The sequence below is a fragment of the Cutaneotrichosporon oleaginosum genome (genome assembly GCF_008065305.1).
Source record: "Cutaneotrichosporon oleaginosum strain ATCC 20508 chromosome Unknown ATCC20508_contig05, whole genome shotgun sequence".
Classification (NCBI taxonomy): Eukaryota; Fungi; Basidiomycota; class Tremellomycetes; order Trichosporonales; family Trichosporonaceae; genus Cutaneotrichosporon; species Cutaneotrichosporon oleaginosum.
The window spans coordinates 1,228-27,316 of record NW_027072174.1 but is presented as its reverse complement, the minus strand read 5'-3'; the positions used below and the strand labels follow the sequence as shown (position 1 = coordinate 27,316).

The 26,089-nt window shown below is 60.5% G+C and overlaps 12 protein-coding genes across 12 annotated transcripts; 4 read left to right on the top strand and 8 right to left on the bottom strand.

Annotated features, from left to right (window-relative positions):
* Positions 1–18: 18 nt before the first annotated feature.
* Positions 19–1,664, bottom strand: COLE_05530 (uncharacterized protein; the record flags this gene model as incomplete). Its single annotated transcript, XM_018421124.2, has 2 exons — positions 19–1,437; positions 1,473–1,664. 2 exons carry the CDS (start codon positions 1,662–1,664, stop codon positions 19–21), a joined length of 1,611 nt encoding a protein of 536 aa, XP_018282189.1.
* Positions 1,665–4,236: 2,572 nt separating this feature from the next.
* Positions 4,237–4,728, bottom strand: COLE_05529 (uncharacterized protein; the record flags this gene model as incomplete). Its single annotated transcript, XM_018419341.2, has 1 exon — positions 4,237–4,728. The coding sequence occupies one exon, from the start codon at positions 4,726–4,728 to the stop codon at positions 4,237–4,239; it is 492 nt and encodes a 163-aa protein (XP_018282191.1).
* Positions 4,729–4,866: 138 nt separating this feature from the next.
* Positions 4,867–5,334, bottom strand: COLE_05528 (uncharacterized protein; the record flags this gene model as incomplete). The annotated part of the gene is made up of 1 exon (XM_018419339.2): positions 4,867–5,334. One exon carries the CDS (start codon positions 5,332–5,334, stop codon positions 4,867–4,869), a length of 468 nt encoding a protein of 155 aa, XP_018282192.1.
* Positions 5,335–7,967: 2,633 nt separating this feature from the next.
* On the top strand, positions 7,968–9,272 carry COLE_05527 (uncharacterized protein; the record flags this gene model as incomplete). The annotated part of the gene is made up of 8 exons (XM_065626415.1): positions 7,968–8,042; positions 8,226–8,240; positions 8,273–8,321; positions 8,395–8,465; positions 8,498–8,536; positions 8,589–8,646; positions 8,973–9,106; positions 9,141–9,272. 8 exons carry the CDS (start codon positions 7,968–7,970, stop codon positions 9,270–9,272), a joined length of 573 nt encoding a protein of 190 aa, XP_065482226.1.
* A 498-nt stretch (positions 9,273–9,770) lies between these two features.
* COLE_05526 (uncharacterized protein) lies at positions 9,771–10,410 on the bottom strand (the record flags this gene model as incomplete). Its single annotated transcript, XM_018425104.1, has 2 exons — positions 9,771–10,175; positions 10,291–10,410. 2 exons carry the CDS (start codon positions 10,408–10,410, stop codon positions 9,771–9,773), a joined length of 525 nt encoding a protein of 174 aa, XP_018282195.1.
* A 319-nt stretch (positions 10,411–10,729) lies between these two features.
* COLE_05525 (uncharacterized protein) lies at positions 10,730–12,172 on the bottom strand (the record flags this gene model as incomplete). Its single annotated transcript, XM_018419342.2, has 5 exons — positions 10,730–11,063; positions 11,095–11,291; positions 11,326–11,665; positions 11,708–11,816; positions 11,857–12,172. The coding sequence occupies 5 exons, from the start codon at positions 12,170–12,172 to the stop codon at positions 10,730–10,732; spliced, it is 1,296 nt and encodes a 431-aa protein (XP_018282196.1).
* Positions 12,173–12,386: 214 nt separating this feature from the next.
* On the top strand, positions 12,387–13,704 carry COLE_05524 (uncharacterized protein; the record flags this gene model as incomplete). Its single annotated transcript, XM_018420170.1, has 4 exons — positions 12,387–12,484; positions 12,516–12,594; positions 12,627–13,195; positions 13,233–13,704. The coding sequence occupies 4 exons, from the start codon at positions 12,387–12,389 to the stop codon at positions 13,702–13,704; spliced, it is 1,218 nt and encodes a 405-aa protein (XP_018282197.1).
* Positions 13,705–14,692: 988 nt separating this feature from the next.
* Positions 14,693–16,023, top strand: COLE_05523 (uncharacterized protein; the record flags this gene model as incomplete). Its single annotated transcript, XM_018424917.1, has 5 exons — positions 14,693–14,854; positions 14,953–15,000; positions 15,067–15,397; positions 15,459–15,923; positions 15,971–16,023. The coding sequence occupies 5 exons, from the start codon at positions 14,693–14,695 to the stop codon at positions 16,021–16,023; spliced, it is 1,059 nt and encodes a 352-aa protein (XP_018282198.1).
* A 680-nt stretch (positions 16,024–16,703) lies between these two features.
* On the bottom strand, positions 16,704–18,216 carry COLE_05522 (uncharacterized protein; the record flags this gene model as incomplete). The annotated part of the gene is made up of 6 exons (XM_018421943.2): positions 16,704–17,491; positions 17,608–17,737; positions 17,776–17,828; positions 17,901–17,934; positions 18,001–18,069; positions 18,169–18,216. The coding sequence occupies 6 exons, from the start codon at positions 18,214–18,216 to the stop codon at positions 16,704–16,706; spliced, it is 1,122 nt and encodes a 373-aa protein (XP_018282199.1).
* Positions 18,217–19,108: 892 nt separating this feature from the next.
* COLE_05521 (uncharacterized protein) lies at positions 19,109–21,620 on the bottom strand (the record flags this gene model as incomplete). Its single annotated transcript, XM_018425900.2, has 2 exons — positions 19,109–21,239; positions 21,343–21,620. The coding sequence occupies 2 exons, from the start codon at positions 21,618–21,620 to the stop codon at positions 19,109–19,111; spliced, it is 2,409 nt and encodes an 802-aa protein (XP_018282200.1).
* Positions 21,621–21,903: 283 nt separating this feature from the next.
* Positions 21,904–23,338, top strand: COLE_05520 (uncharacterized protein; the record flags this gene model as incomplete). The annotated part of the gene is made up of 4 exons (XM_018421944.2): positions 21,904–21,935; positions 21,967–22,140; positions 22,172–22,475; positions 22,517–23,338. The coding sequence occupies 4 exons, from the start codon at positions 21,904–21,906 to the stop codon at positions 23,336–23,338; spliced, it is 1,332 nt and encodes a 443-aa protein (XP_018282201.1).
* A 171-nt stretch (positions 23,339–23,509) lies between these two features.
* On the bottom strand, positions 23,510–25,176 carry COLE_05519 (uncharacterized protein; the record flags this gene model as incomplete). Its single annotated transcript, XM_018421945.2, has 2 exons — positions 23,510–24,747; positions 24,783–25,176. 2 exons carry the CDS (start codon positions 25,174–25,176, stop codon positions 23,510–23,512), a joined length of 1,632 nt encoding a protein of 543 aa, XP_018282202.1.
* Positions 25,177–26,089: the final 913 nt, after the last annotated feature.

Here is a 26,089-nt window from a genome sequence, read left to right as displayed (position 1 = left end):
TTGTATGCATATCATCTACTAGATCACCTCGACGTTGGCGCGCTTCAGCACGTCCTCGGGGCGCACGGCGTACAGCTCGTCCATTAGCGCGGCGCGGAACGTGCCTGGCCCGCGCACGTCTTCGCGCGCCGCAGCGCGCTCAGCAGCCACATTGATGGAGAGCACGCCGGCGATCGCGCCGACGAACATGTCTCCGCGCACGAAGGGGAACGGGCCCTTGCCCTCTCCATGCGCCTTGATGTGCGCGAGACGCGCCGCTGCGCAGAACGTCGCCACCAGCGTGCCAGTCATGCACCCGCTGCCCGTGATGACGCCGAGGAGCTCGTGCCCGTTGCTGACCTTGACGACTGTGGCACCGTCGGAGATGTAGTCCTGCACGCCGGTCATGACGACGACCGCGCGTCTACGGCGCGCGAGGCCGCGCACGACTTCTCCAGGGTTCTTGAATCCGGCTCCCACGGAATCGACACCACGAGTAATCACATCGCTGCGCTCAGCGAGCGTGGCGATTTCCGCCGCATTCCCCTTGATCACGGTCGGCTGCCACGCCGCGAGCAGCTCTCTACTCGTCTCGCGCCGGAAGCCCGTTGCGCCCACCGCCACAGGGTCGAACACGAGCGGCTTTCCGTTCATGTTCGCGTGCTGGCCGCCGACGACCATGCCGTCCTTGTCGGTGATCGTGCCGAAGTTGATGAGGAGCGCCCCGATGACCGGCGAGAGGTCGGCGCAGTCGCGCGGGTTTGTCGCCATGATCGGCGAGGCACCGATAGCCAGCGTGGCGTTCGCGCTGTCGTTGATCACGACGGCGTTCGTGATCTGGTGCACGAGGGGCGTCGTGTCACGCACAACAGCGAACAGCTCGGCAGCGTTCTGGATCAGCTCTTTAGCAGAGTGCCTGGGAGCCGGGAAGACGGCCGTGTCAGGCCCCGCGTTCTTCCGCGAGGCCTTGAAGGCGTCCACGATGCCGCGCAGCTCTGCGGCCTTCTCCTTGGGCGCGCGGCTGGCGACGATGGCCGAGATGATGGCCACGCCGTCGAGCGCCTTTCCGCTCGCACCGACCGAACCATGGAGGAGGAATGGCGTGTTGTGTGCGTGAATTCCCCCGATCGCAACTGTCTGCATGGCCGCCCCCTTGTCGCCCTGCGACGCAAGTACGTCGAGAAGCGCGCCCGTGCCGCTGGGCGCAAGCTTCGTTCTCTTCGTGACGTCCTTGCTGGCCGTTGGCCACACCGCTCCGATCCCGACGTAGTCCGCTCCGTCTTTGACCGCCTGAATAGCCTCCTCCTTGCTCGAGACTGAGACGCCTAGGAGCGCGTCATCACCGATGAGCGCGCGCACCTCTGACGCGGGCATGTCGCTCTGCCCAACGTGCACGCCCGCGCAACGGACAGCGAGGAACACGTCGACACGATCGTTGATGAAGAGGGGCACATTGTACTACTGTCAGACGGGACAGTGAGAGACAGACGTACCTTGTCGCACACCTCCTTGGACTTGCGCGCGATCTCGATGAACTCGCCGGTGTCGATATTCTTCTCGCGCACCTGCACGACCGTGACTCCGCCCTGAAGGCTCTCCTCCAGCGACTCGTAGTAGTCCTTGCCCTCGGGGAGGATCTCGCGTCCCGTGACAAGATAGACCGAGTAGTCAGCTGTGGGCTTCATGGTGGGATGGGTGGTGGGCGATGAGAATGACAACAACGATATTTGAGCAACATCAAGGAGGGCAAAGCGGGCCTCCGCTGATCCGGTCCGAGATCGGTTTCTTACTCATCGGACAGCATTCCGCCCTAGATTTCGCCCTCGGTGGAATTATGGTGAATGGCGTTGGCGGGGGGTGCAGGTTGTCGTTCCATGCATGTGTGGCAAGCAATGACAGTGACGAGGTGTAGATGCCTCACTTGTGTGGGGAGTGCGTCTGGGGAGATGACGGCGGCGGCGGCGGCGGTGGTGGTGATGTCGGTGATCGACACCAAAATAATAGTAATAATTGATGCTAGCACACTCATCACTCGCCACTCCGACAGTCGCATAATGAACATTACGTTGCCTTATTGTCATGCCACTCGTCCAATTGAGATACTCGGACATGCCAGGCTGACGTCACGGTGTGGGGTGACCAAGGCAAGGAACGCCGTTCTGCGCCTCTGACGGTGGCGTTTGAGCTAGCAGTTGGGCAGACTCGATCGGAATCGGCCAGCGCCCTCGAAAGAACGACCAGGCGTGGGATATAATACCTGGTCGTGCGACGGCGAGTTCATACTCATCGAGATTCTCCAATTTGGCACGACAACTTTCATGCCCACCGACGACGCCCCACCATAATAATCACGCCCGTCCCACACACGTAACGTACCCACGGCCACATCCACACCCATGTCCCTCGCACTGCCGCGTAGGATCGTTGGCAAGTGTCTCCGGCCCGACGGGTCGCCCGTCACCCGCGACATCCACGAGGCCGACAAGCACGAGCCGCTCCTCAAATCCTCAACTGTTCTCAAGTTCCAGTACCCTGCAACGCGGGACGCTCCCCCACCACCGCGCTCACCGCCGCGCTCACCACCACGCTCCACGCACGAACGGAGCGGTGCATTCACCATGCCAGATGCGGGGCGCTGAAATTTTGTGGGATGTCATAGTGGCAGTTGTATTGCATTGACCCTGGACATGAGGCACCGCTGCTGAGATTGCATGCCGACAATGACTCCGCGACGGACCCAATGCAGCCGTCTGGCGAAACTATCCATCTACTTCATCATCGGCCTCCCCATCATGACCCCGCCGCTCTCTCGACCAAGCGAGCCGCCGCGCACACTCACCCGCCTCCTCTCAACGTTTCAGCGCAAACGGAAAGAGCCCGTGGGCCCACAACCCCGGCCCCTCCCGCGCGCCGTTCTCGACCGTCCTTTGCCCCCGCTCCCAACGCCTACACCGAGGCCGACGCCGCCACCGGCGTACTCCGCGTCCGAGACAGAACGGGCGCAAAGACAGAGGCAGAGGCGGGATAGACCACCAGCTTACGATAAGCCTGCCGTCATCATGCCCAAGGGTCTGGGACTCGATCTCGATTTTGACATTGATGGCGACCGGCTTGCGCGACATCTAGAACGCGATCGCCGCTCCGTTGATCTGTAGATTTGCATGTATAGATGGCGCAATGTTCGCCGCTGGTCGGTGAGGAGATGATCCGCCGCGGGCTCGGCACTCGCTTCGACGGTCCACAACACTGCCCAAGGAGGCCATTACACTGGCCAGCGGGTTGGCCACCAGGCCACGACCATGATGCACCGTGACCACGACATCGACCACGACAATGGCCTCGACATTGACTACGACAGCGGTGCTGCGCTTGACGTCGCGGGCTGGGCTTGGCACACGTGTTAAGCTCTTGTCTAGGCTGGCTGCATGGCTGCCAGACTGACGAGGCTGCGTCCGTAGTTCCGTAGCCAGAACTCGCGGCGAGGATGACAATATGACGTCATGTCTTTTCACCCCTTCTCAATCGGTTGAGGCATCGACGCGCACCCGACTTCGACACACGAGGGAACTGCTGACGGAGAACGCTGTGACCACGGGCTAGCGGGACGATGAACTGCACGGCAACTAGGCCCAGGTTTGATGAGTCTACACGCGGGCGACAACCCTCTTGATTGGCTAGCTGGACTCTATCCGCCGCGCCCTCTCGCGCCGCGGCCCGCAGCTCAGTTCACGCCTCCCGCTCCGCCGCTCTGCCGCTCGATCACTTGGACGGCGAATTCACACCCGGCATCATCGAGTCCGAGTACTGGCCCAGTCCCACTCTCAAGAGCATTACCGTCGTCCACGCGGCGTAGCCGACTGCCCAGTCCGCGAGCAAACGCGGCGCACTAGCACCTTCGTCGTTGCGTGGAGACACGGGTGGCCGGTGCAGGCGGATTGCGGTCGACCTGGTATAATACTGGTCAGACGTTGGATGGACGAGCGTTATGGCGACACGAATCCACTTATCGCCTGTCATGTGTCATCGTGCATTCCGCATTCCACATTCCAGGCCAACATCGCATGACCGCACAGGCAAGAGTCCGCTAGCTCGAGACTCATCGATGCGAGGGCATATATCGATATCAGGCGCCGATGCGGAACAAAGTGCTCCTGCTAATACAATTGCTTGTGCGCAGTATGTGTCGTCAAATGATAAGAACATCTCTGTGGTATTGCCAATGAGGGCGCATATCGTTTAACCTTGACGGGTTTTCGGCTACTGGAGATCTAGCAGGTATAACAGAGATCGTCTTAATTCCTCGGCATGTGATGTCCGATCGTCAGGATGATCTACCACATTTGCGCGGGTGGACAACGTCCAGCGTGCAGCGTGCAATGGTGCACCATAATTACGCAGAAATGCAAGAGGCAGGGCGCCAGTTTCACACGACCTCAAGCTTGCATCGTGGCGAGTGACACGCCCAGAAACTTGCACGGTTGCAAGTTTGTGCCTGCTGCATTGCAAGTTGCAAGCTTCCGTCCGAGCTTGCCAGGTTTGTACAGATCTTGGGTAGTGGATGCCCACCCCTCCTACTCTCCGATGCAGCGAATTGCCGCTTCGCGCAATGAATGTGATGTGGAGGTTGCGATCTGGACAGCTGGAATACTGCCAGGGTGAGGTACAAACGTATGCGTATGATAAATACGTGAGATTGTGATTGTGATATTTAGGAAGGGCACGTGCTGGAGAGAGGGCGGTCGGTTGCATTTTGCGGTCGATTGCAGTCGATTGCAGGTCTGAAGGTGCATCGGAAGGTGCGGAAGGTGCAAAGCGGCGGTCGCATGGTAAGGTTGGGGAGGTGACAGTGGCCCAAAAACACGAAAGCCAAGTGCCACATGCCACATTTCAATGGCTCCGCTCTAGGTCTCCTATCACATCGGGTCCTAATGGTGTGTTAGTGGCAACAGCTTGACATATTAGCGGATTCAAATCTATATTGAAATTGGGGCCGGATGTGGGATATGGGCAAAGGGCGTCGGCGGGGAATGCAAGAGCCACCTCGGGATTTGAATATGAATCGCCGATGGAGGGTGCGTGCTGTGATTGGTTGATCTTGGGGAGACGAGTGGCAAATGTGAAGGGTGGACTGTGAAATTGAGAGAGGGGGGGCCAAATGGCTGGCACGGCTGGGAGGCGAGCGTGCGTGGGCGGGGGGTGACAAGGAAGGTGTAAATTGCACACCAAACCCGTCGTGACCCAGAGGCCAGAGGGCGTAAACGGCAAACGGCAAACGCCATCGCCCATCTCCCATCCACCCCCTCCTCTCAACTCTCTCGCCATCGTTATCACATCCATCTCCAACTCAAACATCATGACCGACGCCTCGGCCTCGGCATCAAGCGCCGCACAGGCGGCCTCATCCACTTCCACTGCTACCACCCCAGTGCAACAACAATCCAAGGTACGTCGCACCTCGTTGCATCTTTGCTTTGCATCTGTTTGTGCCAAATACCTCCCTCGCGTCGCTTCTATTCTCCTCCTTCCCCTCTTCCCAATGTGACTTGACTACGCCTCACGTTTGTCAATCAATCCATTGCCTCGCGTTGCCTCGTGTCGTTTCGCCTCGCAAGCTGGCCTGCGATATCACTAATCACTCCGCCTCTCGCATCGCGTCGCGATCCGTTCAGAGTTCTATTGCACCGCCCGCTTGTACCGCCGCTATCTTGCCAACACTCTGTGAACGCGCCCTCAACGCTCGATACCAGTTCATCCTTTCTTTCCATCATTGCCCACTTGCCCACTCTTTGCCCATCACTCTTCTCCCCACCATGTCACTTCTTGCCTCACCCACATCTTCACGTCTTTGCATCTGCATCCTTGACCATACTAACCTCTCCAGGACCGGCACGAACCACGCGGCCGTAAGCCAAATGACCAGCTTCCCCCGTCCCGCGCTCGCGAGGTGCAGCGCGCCTTTCGTCTCCGCCGCGCCGAGCACCTTGCGGCATTGGAGGAGCGCATCATGATCCTCGAAGGCGAGAACACGCAGCTCCGTGCCCTGCTCTCCCTCCCCGAGGCCGATCGTCCAAAGATAGGATCAGGTCCGACTGGTCGTGGCAAGTCGCTCAAGGAAGGTGGTGTGCCCATGAGCGAGCGGGTTCGTGCTCGCAAGGAAGCACGAGCAAGAGAACGCAGTGCTCGTGGGCTCCCCCCTGCCGAGGACGGCGAGACCGATTCCGATAGTGCCGGTATGACTTCGCCTGGTGTTGGTGTCAACATGACGGGCAATGCGAGCAACACCCCGAATGGTAGCGGCAATGTTCGTCCTGTCGCTACCAACACGGCGACGCCCACTGGTGCTCTTCCTCTGTTCTCGCCACCGACCGACCTCCCAGCTCCTTACAACTTCAATCTCCCCACCCCGTTCCAGCTTCCTATCTCGCCCGAGCCCCAGTTCAACTTCACGGGCGGGAATCAGGACACCAACAACTCTTTCCCCGCCGCAATGTTCAGCATGTTTGATATACAGACACAGCAGAACTCGCAGACCGATACGAGCAACAATAACAATAACAACAACAATAACAACCTCCACAATCATAATCACAATCACAACTCGAACAATAGTTCCAACACGCCTGTCGATGCCAAGTCACCCATGTCCCCCGCCACCGCCACCGCCGCCGCCGCTGCGGCCGCGGCTGCCTCAGCCAACCCAGCGCAGCCTGACCTCCTTACACGCCTCAAGGCGTGCTGCCATCTCTCGGATTCGCATGTAGTCAACGACCCGGGATTGTTGATCTTTGCCACTCGCCTGTGCCAGTCCTTCGCGTGCCCGTTTGGTGGCTCGCACCCAGACTCGGCACCTGTCGACGATCCGGAGCAGATGCTCCTCGAGGACGCGTGGCGCGCACTCAAGGCAACCCTCGACCCCGGAGGCGATGCCGATGGCGAGAACCGCATTAACACGGGTCGTATGGCCGCCGAGCTCGTCGTCCGCGCTGCGGCGTCGCGTGGCAACGGTAACTGGATTATTTGCCGCTACAAGGAGGGCATGACTGTGAAGCGCACGCTCATCGGTGCGCTCGTCCAGGGCTTTGGCGGCAAGCTCGACTAGACAGCGGAGAACGACGAAGAATGGTGTACCAGGCGTGGCCTGTTGTTGTTGGATTAGCTGTAACTTTGGGTCATTGGGCTATGGGGTACTTTGAGATGCTCTGTTCTATTGCATGTCATGCTCGTCACAACCGGGTGTCGCCGTGTGACGACGGACGAGGCCGTGGGAGGGCGTGGATTGATCTCAAAAGACAGTCGCCACCCAACTTGAATGGCTATGCACCGCCACTCATCCTACGTCATTCCGCTGTGCCGCGCCATCCCGCAGCTGCAAAGCGACGCGCGTCAGTATGTGGCCCGTAGATGGCCTGAGGATTAAGAGCCAAACTATACAATATCGCAGTAGTGGAGGTGACGGCGCGATCGAGGCACCAACCATTCAGAGAAATAGCGCACAGGCGCCGAGCGACATGAGGCTTGGCAGGTGTATCTCGCTTGGGGACGGTGGTTGTGGACGGCGCAATGTCTGGCGGCCGGCTCATGGCCTTATGGCCTGGAAGCAGTGCACCGCCTCGTTCAGAGTGACAAGCGGCCCAGGTGTCTTGGCATTACAGGACTCGTGGGACTTTTGTCTCCGCTAATGGCACTAATCAGCAGTGAGACGACTACTGTTATAATAGCTTGTATTAGGATATAGAGCTTCAGAGCGCCAGAGCGGTTGCGTCACTGGCCTTGTCGCGTGGTGCCCTTCCTGCCTTCCTCTCCCCCTCCCCTCGATCTCGCACCAACACCCCACTCATCTCTTTCTCTTCATCTCAATCCTCATCATCTTCATTTCCATCTTCATCTTCATCCCAGGCGCTCTGACCTCCCTTATTTCTGTGTAGGCCCGCCCATTTCTCGACCACCACCGACCCATCCGACCATCCACCCCCCATCACTAGTCCACAATGGGCAAGAGCCAGTCCAAGTTGAGCGCCGACGAGCTTGCCGACCTCCAGAAGAACACTTACTGTAAGCTGAGAGTCGGGCAGTAACTGACCTCAGTCGACAAGAAGGTGTGTGAATGGCGCCGTGCCGAGTTGAGGCCCAGCAGAGGCCGAGGAGGGGCTGCGTAACTCTGCTGAGGTGTACTAGCAGCTTCACGCCACCTGCTGGTGAAGCAGCACAGACTGCGGACTATGCTGCGACTTGATAGCTGACGGCAGGAACTGCAGCAATGGGTACGCGAGCACCCCGCGCTAGCTAACGGCAGTACAAGGGCTTCCTCAAGGACTGCCCCAGCGGCCAGCTGAACAAGGAGGGTGAGTTACTAGTCTTGACCCTCGGGGCTTTGGCAGCTTCGCGCATGCCAGACCGAACAATGCTCACCCGTAGAGTTCAAGAAGATCTACCGCCAGTTCTTCCCCTTCGGAGACCCGTCGCAGTTCGCAGACTACGTCTTCAACGTGTGTTGGTCCTAGAGTAGTGCTGACGCCAGGTATTTGACGAGGACAAGTCCGGGACCATTGAGTTCAAGGTGGGTCGTGGGGTGTGCTGGGTGATGGACGATGGCAGCGCTTACACTGCAGGAGTTCATTTGTGCGCTTTCCGTCACTTCGCGCGGCCGACTGGACGAGAAGCTCAAGTGTGAGTCGACGCGTGTGCTGAGTGAGCGCGTACGCCATGTGCAGGCGCAATAGCGGTGCCGGGGTCGTGCTGCGGAAGTCATGTCGGCGGTCCAGGAGTGTGGCGGCTGCTACAGCACGACAGCTGCGGCTTGTCTTGCTACAACTCGCAACTCGCAAAGGTCGATTGGCATGGCATTCCCATGGGGTAGTCCCCTTGTGGCACATGGCCCGGCCCGGTAGCACGGCCTGTGCGTCCCGCATATGCCGTGATTTCGTTCACTTGGTGGCAAAGTCACAGGGCAGCTCTGCGCTGAGAGCATGTTACCAAACAACCGCTAACCCCAGGGGCATTCCAATTGTACGACATCAACGGTGATGGGTACATCACATACGACGAGATGTTGCAGATTGTCCGTTCCATCTACAAGATGACGGGCCAGATGGTCCGCTTGCCCGAGGACGAGGACACGCCTGAGAAGGTGAGTACGCAGGATTTATGGCCGCTGACACCAGCGCGTGGACAAGATTTTCCGCAACATGGACTTGAACAAGGACCACCAGCTCACATACGAAGAGTTCAAGGAGGGTTCGAAGCAGGACCCGACGATTGTCCAGGCGCTCTCGCTGTACGATGGCCTGGTGTAGTGTTAGGGTGAGGGCGTGTTCGTGTGCCAGGTGCGCGCGGTTCAAAGTATAGAGTGCTGCGTGTACAGGGGGTGTGTTGAGATGCAGAGGTGACTCGAGTGGTTGAGTGGGCGTTGGTGGCGACGGGATTGAGAGGGACGACAGCGGTCGTTGGGGTCATAGCAGCAGTGGCGCTCGCTGGTGGCGGCAATCCAGGCTCGTCACGACTGGCTGTCAGCAATATCAGATCCTGGATACGCTCTGCAACTGTAGGAACGGAACCCACGCTTACATGTTCTCAGAATCAGGAATCATGTCCCCCACTCTCGTACTGCCCGTGCTCCGGCTTTCCGAACCTTGCTTCTAGCAACTCCCACTCGCCCTCAAGTCCCCTCTGACTTCGAGCTCCGGAACGTGCAGTTCTCCCCCATCGCTCGCTGTTCCATGTCGTCGACGGGCGGACAGGGCTCCCCATCTGCCACGCTTCACTAATTGCCTGTCATTTTTTTCGCCTACAGTCTATGCCGCCTCCTCGTCCTCCCCCTCCCCCTCCCCCTCCACCTTCACCTTCGGCACAACCGTTACCGTCACATCAAACAGGCCGGCTTGCACACCCTCCAGTGCCTCCACACGTCCACCCAGAGCCTCCACATGCCCCTCGAGCCGCCGGTGCGCATTAACAAGGTCGGTATACAACGCAATAAGGCCGGCGTGCTTGGCCGCGAGCGCGTCATGGGCGTCCTGCAGCGCCGCGTGGCGGGCCGCGAGCGCGGTGTGCGCCGCATGCGCCAGAATGACATGCACCATCGTCGCGTTCGTGTGTTGCCGGAGCTGCAGGAGACTCGGCTCGTGTAGGACCTGCGCGTAACCTGTTATGCCGTCCCAGGTGAAGTCTGTGGGCTTGGGGGCGTCACGGGGGACGAGCTGGGATTAGTGGTAGCCAAGAGGTAAAGGAGAAGAGGAAAAATGAATCATAATGGCGGAAAGGGGAAGAGAGAGGAAGGGTAGAGGGAGGGAGGTGATAGACGAGCTGACGCACAAGAGACGGACGCAGCGCATGCTCGTTCGCACATACTATGCCTGTCGCGGTGTGGCGCCATGCCTTGGAGTCGCAGCGAGGACAAGGGGGGATGGGGAGGTCAGGAAGGTCGGGGGCCATGGTGGAAGGTGCTTTAGGTGGGGGCTGGCCGGACCAGCGGATAGATATACCCACTAGACCTGGTCACTTCGTGAGGGCAGATTACCTCTCGTCGGGCACGGGACGTCATCGTGCACAGCGAGACCTGCAGTTCAGTGCTTTATCGGCAGGACGTCAGTGCAAAGCCCTCGATATGGATGTGTTGTCAGTGACGTTGCGTGAGGCGCATCGGGATAGAAAGCCCCTGCGGGTGTTCATGATCGACTCGATTGTGACGAACTCGCGCGGCTATGTGCCACGGCTGCCCGCTGCGCCCTGCATTGCTTCGTCCCTCTGCTCACTACCATCGAGGCCCATATGCACGTCGCCCACGGGTCCCCGCGCCCCTGTCATCTTCCCCGTCGCTCTCATCACTCTCGCTCTCGATCTCGCTCTCGTCCTCGGACTCGTCATCCTCGCTCTCCTCTTCATCCTCTAAGTCACTCAAGCCCGGGAGCGACGCAAGATTCCAGCCAGCGAGCACGCCGTCCTCGCTACCGGTATACAATGCCCGGTCGTGCGCGGCATAGTGCATAGCGCGCACGGCGGACTTGTGCCCTCTTGCTTCGTGGCCACTCATGAGGAACGCGATCGGCGCCGACTGTTGCCACCCTCCATATAGCACCACATTGCCGCTGGGGTCAGCTTGGCCAGAGAGACTCTCACTCATCCGTGCCCGCTCCCAGAACCGGCATCCCATCCTTGTTCAATCCCATGGACGGGAGGACAGTAGAGAGGTAGCTCGGCCTGACGGCTGCGGGATACGGCCGCTCCTCTTCGGCAGGATGGACGATTGATGGCCCTTCGTCTGGAAGCCGGAGGATCTCGTTTGGAGTCCAGGCCTCGCTCTTGTCTTCCTTGAACTGGCGTCAGGCGCAGGCGGCCTACCCCACTCACCTCTATAAAACCTTCCTCGTCATCAACGATAGTCCTCCGTGACACAGTGTTCCCGGTCCGCGCCCATACCTGCATCTGTTCTTTCCACAGATACACCCCCGCAGCGTCGACAGGCTGCCCCATCCAGGCGCAGACCACTGCCTCGCCCCACTCGTCGCTCGCATTGTGTAGGTCAGACAACGCGACCTCCCCACCTCGCCCGCCGCTGAGGAGCAGCGGCGAGGGGAAGGGTCCGGAATGCGTCGCCCACGTCGCGGTGGGTGGAAGAATCGACAGGTGCGTAACATCATCCGAGTGGCACCGCTGTGTATACGCCGGGGTGGACGTATTGCGTGTGTCCCTGGTGTCAGCGTCAGCCGCAGAGGCGATGTAACGGGCGCACCAGAAGATCGTGATTGCGTCTTGCCGCTGTTGCTCAGAACCGCCGATGACGAGATGCTCGGGTGAATATGTCGTGAGCGCCGTCAGCGGCAGCGCATGCTTGATGAACGCTGCCGTCAGCGCTGTGGCCGTTGCGAGTGGTGGACATGCCTTTAATCTCTGTAGCAGGACGCTGGCTCCGCTCATCCCACTGCACGACGAGTGCATCTCTACCTGCACTCCAAATGCTCCCCTCATCCTCGACCACCGCTGTGATTTCCTGCGTATGCCGTTCAAGCCGCTCGACGGCCTGGAGCGTCTGGTTGTCGGCGAGCGTGAGAAACTCGGTGCCGTGTTGCAAGACGAGGTGATTCGCGAGTGCCGGTGTGATCCCGCGGATAGGAGGCCTGTGGGGGAGCGGCACCGCGAGCGTCGCGAACGATATAAGTGGAGAGTGGGACGGGGAGGGGGGCGGTGAGAGCGACATGGTCGTGGACGCGGAGAGCGACGAGGGAAGCAGGCGTCAACTTGATGCCAGAGCGATCAACGCAGGTGGATGAGCTCGGTGGAGGCCACAGCTCACGCGGTGGAAACAACAGATTTAACAGCCCTCCATCTTGCATGACATCACGCCAAATTTCCGACATCGGGCACCTCCACTTGGTCCTTCTCCCACTCGTCCGGAACTCACTCTATCGCACATGAGCATCCGCCAGCCAAAACCGCGGCAGATTCGCCTCCCCTTCAACGTTCCCAAGCCCAGTAAGGGAGGGGTGGTGCCGGCGCGTGTCTGCGGCATGTGAGTGGCGGCTCGTGCTCGCTGACGCCAGCTGCCGCGCGGCCGACAGCCGCTACACCTGTCCCCGATGCAACGTACCGTACTGCTCCCTCGCGTGTTTCCGAGATCCCGTGTGTACACGACTGTTCATCTCTGACGGCAGGCCCACGCTCAGTGCTCGGAGCCGTTTTACCGGGACACAGTCAAGGCTGCGATAGCTGAAGACCCTGGCGCGCAAGCTGAGGAGAGGCGGGCGATGCTCGACATGCTGCGCCGGTTCGAGGAGAGCGCCGCGGAGGGCGAGGATGTCCTTGCGTCCCTGGAGGTGGAGGATGAAGACGAAGATGACCTCGTGGCCGCGCTCGAGGGTGTCGACCTCGGTGAGCTGAGCGTGAGATGCGCTGACGCAGACACTGTTGACTCGAACGAGCTGCTGCGGCGGCTGCCGCAGGCACATCGCAACGCCTTTCTGGAGGCTCTTCGACATCCAGAGGGCGCGGCCGCGCGAGCCCTCCTTGAGTCTGCCGTTGAGGCCGGTGAGGTGGAAGGCAAGGGCGGGGAGGAAGGAGATGAAGAGCGCCAAGCACCCTCCGTCCTGCCATGGTGGGAGGCCGGTCCGGGTGTGGACCAGTGCGCAGCCGAACCACCAGAGATTCCTTCTGATGTGGTGGGAATCATCAGCCCGCTGCCCGGTGTCGGAACCAAGCTCGTCTATAATATCGTTGCACTCTGGTAGGTCCCGCGTGTTCACTGAGCTCACTAATATCAGCATGGCATACGTGCACACTCTCCTGAGCTTCCGGTTGCCAAGTCTTGCACCCGAGTACCTCGAAGGGGAGGTGGAGTCAGTGCGGGCCGAGCTCGCTCGTCTCCTTCCCTTCCTCGCCGAACGGAGCACGGTGCGATACGATAACGCACGCGCCGCTTGGGGTGCAGTATGGGAGGCGATGGGCGAGGGAGAAGTATGCACGCTCGCGTTCCTTCTGGACACGACTGCCACCCTCCTCCATCCCCCGATCACGACGGACCCGCCGCGAGCAGCCCGCGTGCTTGCCGACTGCTGGCGGACGAGCCGGGGTGGCGTTGCACGAAAGCTTGCTTTCTACGCGGCGGCGAGCAGGCAGCTTGGCCGCGGCGAGTGGCTACACATCGAGGCCGAAGTGCGGGCGGAGGCTGCGCGCCTCCGCGCCGAAATGCCTGACGACGAAGAGACACCGACGGCGTCGACTCGATTAGAGTAGTTGACGAGCGTAGCGAGGAATGCAACGGAGTATAGGGGTATTGGGTCCGAGCTTGGCGGTCGAACTGTGTAATGGACGGTGTGCATGAGGGCGGCCATCGGACCCGACGCGGTTGGTTGGTACTAGCGGCTGACACTGGTGGCTGCCCCGGTCCGACGCCCAGGCGCATCCACATGCAATGCGAGCGACAAATTTATTTCAATGTATATGCCCCGTTCCGATCTGCAACCCACAATACTGCACATGAAAGGAGGAACGCAGGTTCACAGCCCTGCTTGCCTTGGGATCGCCTGTCACTGCTCTTGTCAGATAAGATGGTGGCTGATGGCGTCGGCTTACCGGCGTAACTCGGTGGTGCGAAAGCCTTGCGGGTTATCAGATATTCGGAACGCAGGCTCGGGTAGCGGTGAATAGGCGGAATGCTCCCGCTAATACCGGCCGGTAATGCAGTGTAATACCCGCTAATCTCATACAACTTCGGCCGCAGAAAAAAAGACTGTGTTTGCTCCCGCCTCTGGCGGTGACGACCAGCCCATCTCTCCCCGCTGCTCGCTCCGCTCACTAATCAGCCGCGACACCGCGGCACAAAACGGCAGTCCGACAGCCTCTGTAAGTCGTCCAGCACGGCGCGGGCGTAGGCGTGGGCGACGGTGGGGGCGCCCTTTGCAGCGCGAGCGAGCAAGAGCGCCCTCGGCCGACGAGGCGGTCGGACTTGTCGGGCGCTGCGGTTGGAGAGTGAGAGAGGGCGCAGAGAACAATCTTTGCGGTGCTCGTTACTTGCGCTGTTCATCACAGCGCATAGACGATGGCTTTTCGCTCTTCAACACATCCACTTTCTCTTCGCGGACCCGCTCGCCGATCCCGCGACCATTGAATTCCCTCCGTGGTCTGCTGTCCGCGCCTTTTCCTACACCTCTTCCCCTCTCCCTTCCTCTCTTCCCTCTCCCTCTTTCCACTAATGCCTCAGTCCCACCAGCTTCTCGCGCCGATGAGTGACAAGTCTGGGCCATCCGGCCGCCTCCACGTTCAGCCGCACGGCGCGCACTTCGACAAGGTCGGGCATGTGGTTGACGACCTCGAAGACGAACACGACTATGAGGCCCTGCCCCTCGGCTATGGGTGGGGCACCAACATGCTGGCGGGTGCCATGGTGAGTGGCGTGAGGTTCGGTGTGGCGGACTGGCGTGCGTAATTGTCGCCGCCAAGGATGCTGAGCTGAGGCTAACCCGCCGGACAAGCTGACGTCAGGCCGGCATCAGCGAGCATGCGGCCATCTTCCCCGTCGACAGCATCAAGGTGAGTAGCTGGCTGCTCGGCCGCTGCACAGAGCCCGGCAGTTACCCGGATCTCGGCTGACTCCAGACCCGCATGCAGGTGCTGCAGCCGCTCCAGGAGAGCGTGCTGACGGCGCCGGCCGGCAGTAGCGGTGCTGCGGCGGCGCGGGCGCCTGTGACGACGTTTTCGCAGCACTTGCGCAGCGCACGCCTCGGCGAGGGTATCAAGTCGCTTTGGCGCGGCGTCGGGTCCGTTGTGCTTGGCGCAGGTCCTGCTCACGCCGCCCATTTTGGCATGTACGAGTTTGTGCGTGAAATCGCGGGCGGACACGGCGACGGATGGCGGGGCGTCGCGGGGACGGCCGTCGCCGGCGCCAGTGCGACGATCACGAGCGACGCGTTGATGAACCCATTTGACGGTGAGTATGGGACGGGGTCGGGCGGCCTGCGGCGCCGTTGTTCTCACTCCGCTAACCCTAGTGATCAAGCAGCGCATGCAGATCCAGAACTCACCACACCGCCGCGTCCTCGACTGCGCACGCACAGTGTACCGCAACGAAGGCTTGGCCGCCTTCTACGTTTCGTACCCCACAACGCTGACGATGACGGTGCCCTTCACAGCGGTGCAGTTCAGCGCGTACGAGTGGCTCAAGAGCGTGCTAAACCCGTCCGGCGCCTATTCGCCGATCACACACGTCACGGCGGGCGGCATCGCAGGCGGCCTGGCTGCCGCTGTCACCACTCCCCTCGATGTTGCCAAGACGCTCTTACAGACGCGCGGCTCCAGCGACGACCCCCGGATACGCAATGCGCGCGGCATGGGTGAGGCGCTGCGTATCATCGTGGAGCGTGACGGTTGGAATGGTCTGCGCCGCGGCATGCTGCCGCGCGTCTTGACGGTTGCACCGAGCACGGCAATCTCGTGGCTCAGCTACGAGTTCTTCAGTAAGTCTAACACAATCGTAGGAGGAGGCAGAAGCTGACACGAACAGAGGTCCTCATCCGCCGCGGCGGGCACCTGCCAGAGACGGGCGTTGTCGCATAATGTCTTACAGTGCAGAGCACAGGGAGCGAGAGACGGAAGCCCACTCATACGATGCGTAGACAGCAAAACATACACTAGATTATGGATACCCTCCATGTTTACGCTCTGTGGCCTGTTCAGCTCGTACATGTAGGGGGTGGGGGAGGCTGGGCTGCGCTGGGGAGATCGGTCCAGTCGGCGATGAGGGGGGCAGTGGGATGACAGACGGGTGCGATTTTCGAATGGCTGCGTGCCTGACTCATGGTAGCGACTAGGGACGCAGGGACTGCTCGTTCTTATCGAATCCGCAGGGAGCCAAAGGGGCCTGTGCACGATTGGATCGAGTTGCGAGTGGAGGGCGGCTTCCTGACACTGGCTCCGACGACGCCGATAAACTCTCGGCGTCACTCGAGCGCCCAGCCATGCCCGCTGGACCAGCAAGCAATCTATTATCTTCTCAGTCGTCTGCAACCCCTACAATGTCCCCCGTCCCCCGTCCCCCGTCCCCACGGCCCCGCCCCTCCCCGTCAGTGCACCAGCGCATGTCAGTGCCCACCACGGGGCAACTGGAATGCCATCAGCCCGATAGTGGCTCACGGAATTCACAGGCCCAAGCGCCGCCACGCGTAGCGCCGGCGGTCGTATTATCCGATGCATTGTTGGAGCCCCTTTGCCCCCGCCATAGGTCTACTGCTGATATTTTACTGGAGGCGCTTGATGATGGCGTCCGTGTACTCCTTGGTGCCAGCGTTGCCGCCGAGGTCGCGCGTGATGTGCTTGCCCTCGGCGATCGTCGAGAGGGCAGCGTGCTCAATCTTGTCGGCGTAGTCGTTCAGGCGCATGTGACGGAGCATCATCAGAGACGAGAGAAGCAGAGCAGTGGGGTTGGCCATGCCCTTGCCGGCAATGTCTGGCGCGGAACCGTGGACAGCCTCGAAGATGGAAGCGTCGCGGCCAATGTTGCCCGAGGGCGTCAGACCGAGACCGCCAATGAGGCCGGCAGAGAGGTCAGAGAGAATGTCACCGTACAGGTTAGGCATCACCATGACGCGGTCGGCGAAGGGCGCGGGGTTCTGGGTGATTCTAAGGCAGATGCGGTCGAGGATGTCCTCGTCGTACTCGACGCTTGGGAACTCCTTGGCAACGGCACGGCAGGCAGTGAGGAACATGCCGTCCGACATCTTCATAATGTTAGCCTTGTGGACGGCGGTGACCTTGTTGCGGCCGGACGACTGGGCGTAGTGGAAGGCGTAGCGCGCAACACGCTCAGATGCCTCGTAGGTAATAAGCTTGATCGACTGAACGACACCGGGGACGATCACGTGCTCGATGCCGGAGTACTCGCCCTCGGTGTTCTCACGGATGAGAACGGTGTTGACATCGTCGTACGCCGTCTTGTAACCCTTAATGGACACACAAGGACGGACGTTGGCGAAGAGGGAGAAGGTGCGGCGGAGGGTGAGGTTGAGCGAGACGTGGCCCTTGCCGACTGGAGGTTAGTGCTAGAACGAGTGGGACGCAGGAGGCGGAGGGAGGCTTAGCGCGCTCATGGCTGGTGTTCCACAGGTCCGCGGGTCCCTCCCCTGTCCTCCCTTATGCACTCACCGGGAGTCGCAAGGGGGCCCTTGAGCGCGACAGTGTTCTTCTTGATGCTGCGGATAGCCTCCTCGGGAATTGAAGTCTTGCCGTCCTTGAGGATAGGAGTCACATCGGCCTCCTCCCAGACGATGGGGACCTAAATGTCAGCTGCGGTGCACAGAAGCCGTAGCTTACCTTGGCAGCCGAGTAGATCGCGCGCACGCTGTCGGCGATCTCGGGACCGATACCTGGTGTTAGAAACGTCGCTTGCGCCTTGCGCGTGTGCGTGTAATCGCGTCGCAGAGATCAGATAGACGCACCATCGCCGGGGATGAGGGTGACGGTGTAGTTGCCCTGGGTGTTAGCAATGTCAGCCGCTAGGTGCCAATGCAAACTTGGCGCAGCTCGCGCGGAACTCACGTTGGCGTCCTTCTGCTGGGCGTAGGCGGCGGTGACCTGGCCGGCGTCCTTGGCGTAGCCACGAACGGCCTGGGGGTTAGTGTGGGATCAATAATACGATGCGATGTGCTGTGCCGAGAATGGAGAGTCGAGGAGATGGGTGCAAAGCGCGGAAGGGGCAGAGCGTACCTGGGCGTTGCGGAAGGTGGCAGCGATGGCGCGCTGAGAGCGGAACATGGTGAGGAGGGGGGCAGGGGCGGTTGAGGGCGGAGGAGGGAGTGGGGGAGGAGAGGAGGGAGACGAGTAAGAAAGATGAGATGAGATGGAGAGAGAGATGGAGTTGATGGAATGAAGAACTGCGATGGACGCGAGCGCGAAACGGAGGGAGGAAGGAAGGTCAAGCAGCGTGTGACGTCTCCTCACTCGCGGCCCTGCACACGCTGGGGCTGAGGGTTCATGCTGGACCCTGATTCGTCTCCCATCGGCCGTTTACGACCGTTGTTTATTCCATCCCCCTCCTAAAACAAATGGCCGTCATCGGCCAATCGGCCTCGAATCTCTCTTAAACCCTTGGCATTGCCGCAATCTCAAGTTGCAGGCCTCCAGCTTGCCTCAGCCTGAGCAGTGTCCTTCTGAGGCCAGTTTTATCTTCAGTTTGGTGTACACAAGAACCACGCTCGGTCTTCCCAAGGAGCCCATGCAATAGCCCGCCACAATCGTCAACTGTCGGCCTGCCGCTTTATAACTGTCCTCGCCACATCTGCACCCGACCTGTGCCACTGCCGCGTGCCTGATTTGCGTCTGTCAGGGTGATCCAGGGCGACGAGCGCCTGCGTGCGGCAATGGCATTTCTCCCCCCGACTTGGCCGACCAAAATACCAAATACATCCTGCTTGTGACTCACAAAATTCGAACTCGTCTCCTCTCCTGCCCCTGAGAACCACGCGCGTCCAGCTCCCAGCTTGCGGGTTCCAGGACATGCACTGCGAATATATTTCAAGAGGAAATGAGAGGAGATGCATGCTGGTCGTCTAGTGGCTAGTGGCTAGTGGCTGGTGGCTGGTGGCAGGCTGGTGTAGTGGTACAGATCTACATATACGGTATACGAGTGGGGGGACTGGGTTGGCTTTTAGTTGCCGAGCTGCTTCTTGCGGAACGCCTCGGTCATGTCGCGCTGAACATTCGGCATGACAGGCGCGTACTTGACCCACTCCATCGTAAATTCGCCCTTGCCCTGGGTAATGCCGCGCAGGCTTGACGAGTACCCGAACATGTCGTTGAGCGCAACCTCAGCCTGCAGCGTAAACTCGTCGTCACGGATCTCGCTGTCCAAGATATTGCCCTTGCGCTGGTTGATGCCGCCGATGACAGCGCCCTGGAACTCGACGGGCGCAATAATCTCCACATTCATAATCGGCTCCAGCACGACTGGCCCCGCCTTGTGGAACGCCTCCTTGAACGCGCCAATTGCCGCCAGGCGGAACGCCAGTTCGCTCGAGTCGACGGCGTGGTGCTGACCGTCCTCGAGGACGAAGCGGACGCCGTTGATCACGTGGCCCGTAAGCAGGCCGCGGTCCAGCGCCTCCTGGAAACCCTTCTCGATGGCCGGGATGAAGCCCGTCGGGATGTTGCCGCCGATGATGCGGTTCACAAACTCCGTGTCCTTGCCCGTATCCGCGTCGTGCTCCATCGGCTCAATGTAGCCCTTGACACGACCGAACTGGCCCGAACCACCTGTCTGCTTCTTGTGCGTGTACTCGAACTTGGCTGGCTGCGTAATCGTCTCGCGGAACGCAACGCGCGGCTTGCCCGTAACGCACGACACGTTGTACTCGCGCTTCATGCGCTCCACATAGATGTCGAGGTGCAGCTCGCCCATGCCGCTAATAATCGTCTCCTGCGACTCCGGGTCGAGGTGCACGCGGAATGTCGGGTCCTCCTTCTGGAAGCGGTTGAGCGCGCGCGAAAAGTTGGGCGTCTCTTGGCCTTCGGGGCGGAGCGAGAGCGAAATGACAGGCTCGGGCACGAACATGGACGTCATCGACAACGACGAGTTGCCGTCCGTGAAAGTGTCGCCCGACGAGCATTCAACACCGAACATGGCGCAGATTTCCCCCGCCTTGATCGAGTCGACATCCTCCATCTCGTCGGCGTGCATGCGCACCAGGCGCGGGACCTTAACCTTCTTGCCAGTGCGAGCGTTGAAAATGAGCCCGCCCTTGCGAAGCTCGCCTTGGTAAACGCGGACGTAGGTAAGCTGACCGTAGCGGCCCTCCTCGAGCTTGAATGCGAGGCCGACAAACGGCGCGTCCTCCGCACCGGAAAGGGGCACGGTCGGGGCCTCAGCGGGGAGCTCGGTGTCGATGGCGTTGGCAGCCACCTCCGAAGGGTCGGGGAGGTAGGCAGTGACGCCGTCAAGCATGGCCTGGACACCTGTGTTCTTGATGGCCGAGCCCATGAACACCGGAGTGAACTTGAGGTTGACGGTGGCGCGGCGGATCGCCTGCGTGATGTCGAGGTTGGTGATGGGCTCCTCCATCAGGAATTTGTCCGAGATCTCCTCGTCCGCCTCCGCAATGTGCTCGATGAGCTCCTGGCGCTTGGCTTCAGCGAGCTCTTTAAGCTCTTCAGGAACAGGCTCCTCGACCACCTCGTTACCCTTGACGCCGCGGAAACGGAGCGCCTTCATGCGGATAATGTCAACGACGCCATCAAGAGCGTCCTCCGACCCAATGGGAATCTGGACGGCCGCAGCGTTCATTCTAAGCTTGTTGCGGAGCTGGTCGATAACACGCCAAGGGTTAGCGCCAGCGCGGTCCATCTTGTTGATGAAGCACACGCGGGGAACGTTGTAGCGCTTCATCTGGCGGTCGACGGTGATGGTCTGGGACTGCACGCCCGAAACCGAGCAGAGGACGAGAACTGCACCGTCGAGCACACGGAGCGCACGCTCGACCTCGATGGTGAAGTCGACGTGACCGGGCGTGTCGATGATGTTCAGTGCAAACTTCTCCTTCTCAGGCTCGTTGGCACCAGGCTGCTTGTCCTCGGGCCACTCGTTGGGCGGCGGGAGCGACACCCAGTCGGCGAAGGTCGCGGCGGACTGGATCGTGATACCCTTCTCACGCTCGAGGTCCATAGAGTCCATTTTGGCGCCGACGCCGTCACGGCCACGAACCTCGTGGACGTCGCGCACACGGCCGGTATAGTAGAGGACACGCTCAGTGAGAGTGGTCTTGCCGGAGTCAATGTGCGCAGAGCTTGTATCAGCATACGATTCAAGGCGACTTCAGAGTGGCTCCTCTCCTCCTTGACCCCCCAGCTCCCCCCCTCCCCTCTGCGGCTGATCACAATCACACTCACATTCCGATGTTGCGCTGGCGCGTGAGGCGCTTCACGTCCTTCTCGGTAAGGGGCGGCGCCTCGCGCACAGGCCATTCCGGAGCAGCCTCCTCGGCCTCCGCGACTGCCGCAGCGGAGCTTGCGAAGCGCAGTTGCGCAGGCTGAAGGCGGACAACCGAGACAGCAGCGGGGCGAGCGAGAGCAGGGCGGGAGAGTGCAGACAGGGACCGAAGCTGGAGCGGCGCGCGGCGGACCGCGGCGAGGCGCGAGCGCACTAGGACGCGCGAAACGGCGGACATGGTGCCGGTTTTAGAGTAGAGAAATGAGACGACGTCGGTTGGCTGCTAACAGATGGCATCTCATCGCGTCGAGCCGCGGATAGACTTTTTACTTCCGCCCCCTCTCAATCTCGGACAAAAGGATTCGGCGGGTCGGATGTGTTCGGACATCACACGTGGTGAGAGATATAACAGCGTTCGAATCTTTGCCAGCGCCGCAAAAGCGTCGATCAGCGGGTGATGACGTCGACGTTGAAATATATGCTTCAAGCGAGCATCTCCTCCTCACATCGCTCCATTCAACATGGAACTCAAGATCCTCACATTCAACTTCTGGTGAGCCCGGGGCCGCTTGCGCTTACATCAGGGGTTTGGCCTTCATCTCCAAAGACCGGGCGCCGCGCCTGGCCGCCCTCGGAGCCACCCTGGCACGCGGGGAATACGACATCGTCTGCCTCCAAGAGCTGTGGATCCACGCCGAGTATGAGAGCCTCCGCCACGATATCCAGGCCGCGTACCCGTACTCGCGCTTCTTTCACACGTGAGTGGGCGTGAGAGCCGGCTGACAGCAGGGGCGCTTTGGGCTCTGGACTTGCGATCTTCTCGCAGCATCCGATCACAGAGTCGCATGCGCTGCCGTATTCGCTTTCCGGTGTGCCGCACCAGGTGATACAGGGTGATTTCTACGTTAACAAGGCCGCGGCGCGCGTGACGGTGCGACATGCGCGGCTTGGCGAGATCGAAGTGTGGAACACCCACATGCACGCCGCCGGCGAGGATGGGCCGGATACGGCGCAGGCCCACCGCATGGCACAGGCATGGCAGCTAGCGACAGAAGTACGGCGGGGCGCTAGAGGAGGGCGATACGTTTTCGCGGTGAGTACGCCGCACTCGGCGGCTCGAATAGCTAACCCCAGATGGGCGACTTCAACTCGCAGCCCTGGTCGATCCCCATCGCCCTGCTGCGCGGATATGGCGGACTGCGCGACAGCTTCGTTGAGGCGCACCCGCAGGCGAACGATCCGCTACCGAATATCTCGGCGACACAGGCACTCGAGAACGTCGGCATGACCTGCGACTCGCCGCTCAACACTTGGAGCCAGGGCAAGCCAATTCCGCCAAACGTGACCTCTGCAGGCGGCAAGCGGCTTGACTACATCTTCTATACGCCGCCGCTTATCCAAGGCCACGCGCAGCGAGGCCTGCGATGCTCTGCATCCAAAGTGGTTTTGACGGAACACATCCCCGGGCGGGAAATGAGCTACTCGGACCACTTTGGGCTGGCGTCGACATTCATGCTCTCCGACGAGCCAAATCCCAGACCAGCCTCGCAAGCGCCCCTTCTCCTCGACTCGGCGAGCGAAAGCTCATTCGTGGCCCCTACAGCGGGCGGGAGTGTGTACGAGCTGCAGCGCGCGGACAGCGGGAGCGATGGCGCGATCCGTGCCGCGATCACGGCACTCCATGCGTACGGCCAGCTCGCAAGGGCACGCACGCTACGCTTTAGTGCCCTCGTGCTCACATGCATCGTGGCGGCCGTAGGGCTAACGGTTGGCAGCGCTTGGCAGCCCAAGGCGTGGATACAGCCGATTTTTACGCTTCTCGCATTCGCACTTGGCGCATTTGGAGCTACGATGCTGTATGCTGGCTGGTTGTGGGGGCGCTGGGAGAAGGGGCTGCTCGACGAGGTCACGAGTGAGATGGAGGAGGCACTACGTGCTAACGAGGAGGCGCGGTAGACACATAATGCGGTATGTATAGTAACAGTCCGACTTAGTGAGTGACTGAGAATGGCGCAAATCAAGGCGAGCCGCATCATACTAAGAATTCACAGCCGGAACTCCGTCCCTTCAACTGAAAGGCACTTCAAGTTCATTCTATATCAAGGCTTCTCTTGACTTCTACAAAGCTCACGCCGCCGTGAGGACGTGGTCCTGCTCCTGGGCAGTCCGGCCGCCGCCGACCGGCGAACCGGTCGTATCGTTCCACATGCGCACGGGAGTGGTCTCAAACTGGCCGGCGCGCACGGCGAGCGCGAGGCCTGAGTACCGGTTGATGAGGCGGAACCTGTTCACACCAGGTAGCTTGATAATCCACCATTGGCGGCCGACGCTCTTGTCCGTCCCCCAGCCCGGCTTGGTGCCCCATGCACGGGTGGCCTTTGTGCTCGCGTCGACCCCCAGCACTCCTCCGCTCCCAGTCAGAGTGTACGCCCCGTCGCCCGTGGGTTCGATGCGGAAGGGGCCCAAGCCCGCGATGCTGTAGCTGCCGGTTGCGATGACGGAGAAGGCCGGGCCGTTGATTGAGAGGTTAACGTATTCGGCACTCGCCCCGTTCGAGCACCCGAACGAGCAGTAAGCACGCAGGTCGCGGCCCACAATCGATCCTTGCGTCCGGCTCACAGGGTCCAGGAACCAGCGGTACCACGACGCAGTCTTGTACGACCCCGTGTTGCCGAGGAGGCGCCACTTCTGCGTGGCCAGGTCGGTCGTGTAGTAGATCTCTTGGGGCGCGTTGCCGCTCTGGTCAACGGCCTGCGGCTCGCCGATGTACACGCCGAGGTGGGCCGAGTAGGACACGTCCATGACGAAGAGTGGCGATGTGGGCGGACACGTGCCGGCTGCGACCTGGTCAGCGGCACGGCCAGGAGTGATGGGCTTGTACTCCTTCTCGGGAGGCGTGTAGCCCGTCTCGGTCAGGCTGGTGACCGGGACGAGGTTGCTTTCCCGGCCGCCGAGGCCCGGCTCGGTCCACGTCCCAGCGTAGTATTTGCGCCATGTACCAGGCGCCATCTTGCCCCACATGGGCGCGCGCGCCACGTGCTCGTGGAACGCGACCCAGCTCCCGCCCTTGTTGACAATGCGGCTGCCATACCACACATAGAAGTATCCGCTTGCGGGGTCGGCAAGGATACGTGGGTCACCCACGCCGTAGTGGTATGTTTGTTGCGGGAAGGCGGCCGTGTCATTGCGCAGCGTCGAGTAAGGCGACGTTATAACCTGTGCCTTGATGTTCCATGTCTTGCCCTGGTCCGTGCTGACCGCGTAGTCGATAGCATCGTAGTGCAGCCCGTCTGCGAACGGCTGCGGCGTAAACTCGTTATGCACCAAACCGTACCAGTCGCCAGTATCGGGATCGACCCACATCGCTTGAGTCAGCCACCCTTTCGGGATACCAGCTCACCAGTAAGGTCGCAGTAGTTGGCCTGCGCGTAGGACGCGCTGCCCACGGCGGGCGTCGACTTCTTGCCTGTTGGTGAGTTGTTGCACCGCCACGTCGTGTCGGCGTTCGAATCGCGTGCATCGGCGGGATTGACAGAGTTGCTCAGCGGCGACTTCGTGGCATCGTCAATGTGTGTGCCTGCGTAAAAGTTCCACTTGCGCTCCTGCGTCGCCCCGTATAAGGCGTGCGCTTGTTGGAAGTAATACGACCCATCCTTGTCGATGTACGAGGCGGCGGGGGTGTCATCGGGCGTCTTCCAGTTCGAGCTGACAGCGCCAACCGTGATGGTATATGGCGACGTTGGGGCGGCGCGGGCGAGTCCCGCAGCAAGGGCGAGGAGCGCGGCGGTCTTCATCTTGCTTGGGGAGGAGCGGGGACGTAGAGGAAAGGCGCGTCAATTTATGGAGCGCCCCGCGTCGCGCGGCTGGTGCCCCATGGGTCCTCTCCGGCTCATCCGAGGACTGCGCCGTGGTTGCCGATGCGTCAGTACGTTGATAACTGTCAGATTCCCGTTCGATGCACGTGCTGCAAGCTAACCGTGGACAACATTCCCGTTCACGCAACGGCAGATTCCCGTTCGTGAAAGAGTTCGTTGCAACATGTCGCGTTTGGCGCTAATCTAAGTGGATTTAGCGTCCTCGATCGCGGCGACTTCGCCGACAATCGACACGAAATCGCGTTAGCGTGTCAGGAAAGGTAGGACTCCACTGATGACCGAGGTGTAGCACGTTGAACGAGACGGCACACACGCGGTGACAGAACACGGAGAGGGCCGCCTGACACCTCGGCCAACCCAAGAAAGGCGATACCCCACAGAACAAACAGAACGAACGCAAATCAGATCCATGCTAGAGACAAACAGGGATGCATGGGGACTTCTGCGGTTATCGGACCTTTACAGCCTCATAAACGACCCGCCCATAATCGACATATCGACATCAAAATGACAGCATGTGGAGAGACATCCTTGCACTTGATGGGCCAATTGACAAAATATTTGGCTGAGGAACCGAATCCTCGTCTGACGAGAGTGGGATTCGAACCCACGTCCGAAGACTGCGGATGCTCGTGTGAACACCTTAACACAGCGCCTTAGACCGCTCGGCCATCTCGCCTGTGAAATTGTAGTGGCCTCGTTTGCTTATGAAGAATCCAAGTGGAAGGTACTCCGCACCGCCTGATCAGCATACCATTGAAGTGTTTCAACGGACCACACACCATCCGACAGGCTGAAAAGGAGTGATCGATTGTGTCACCTCTGATGTTGA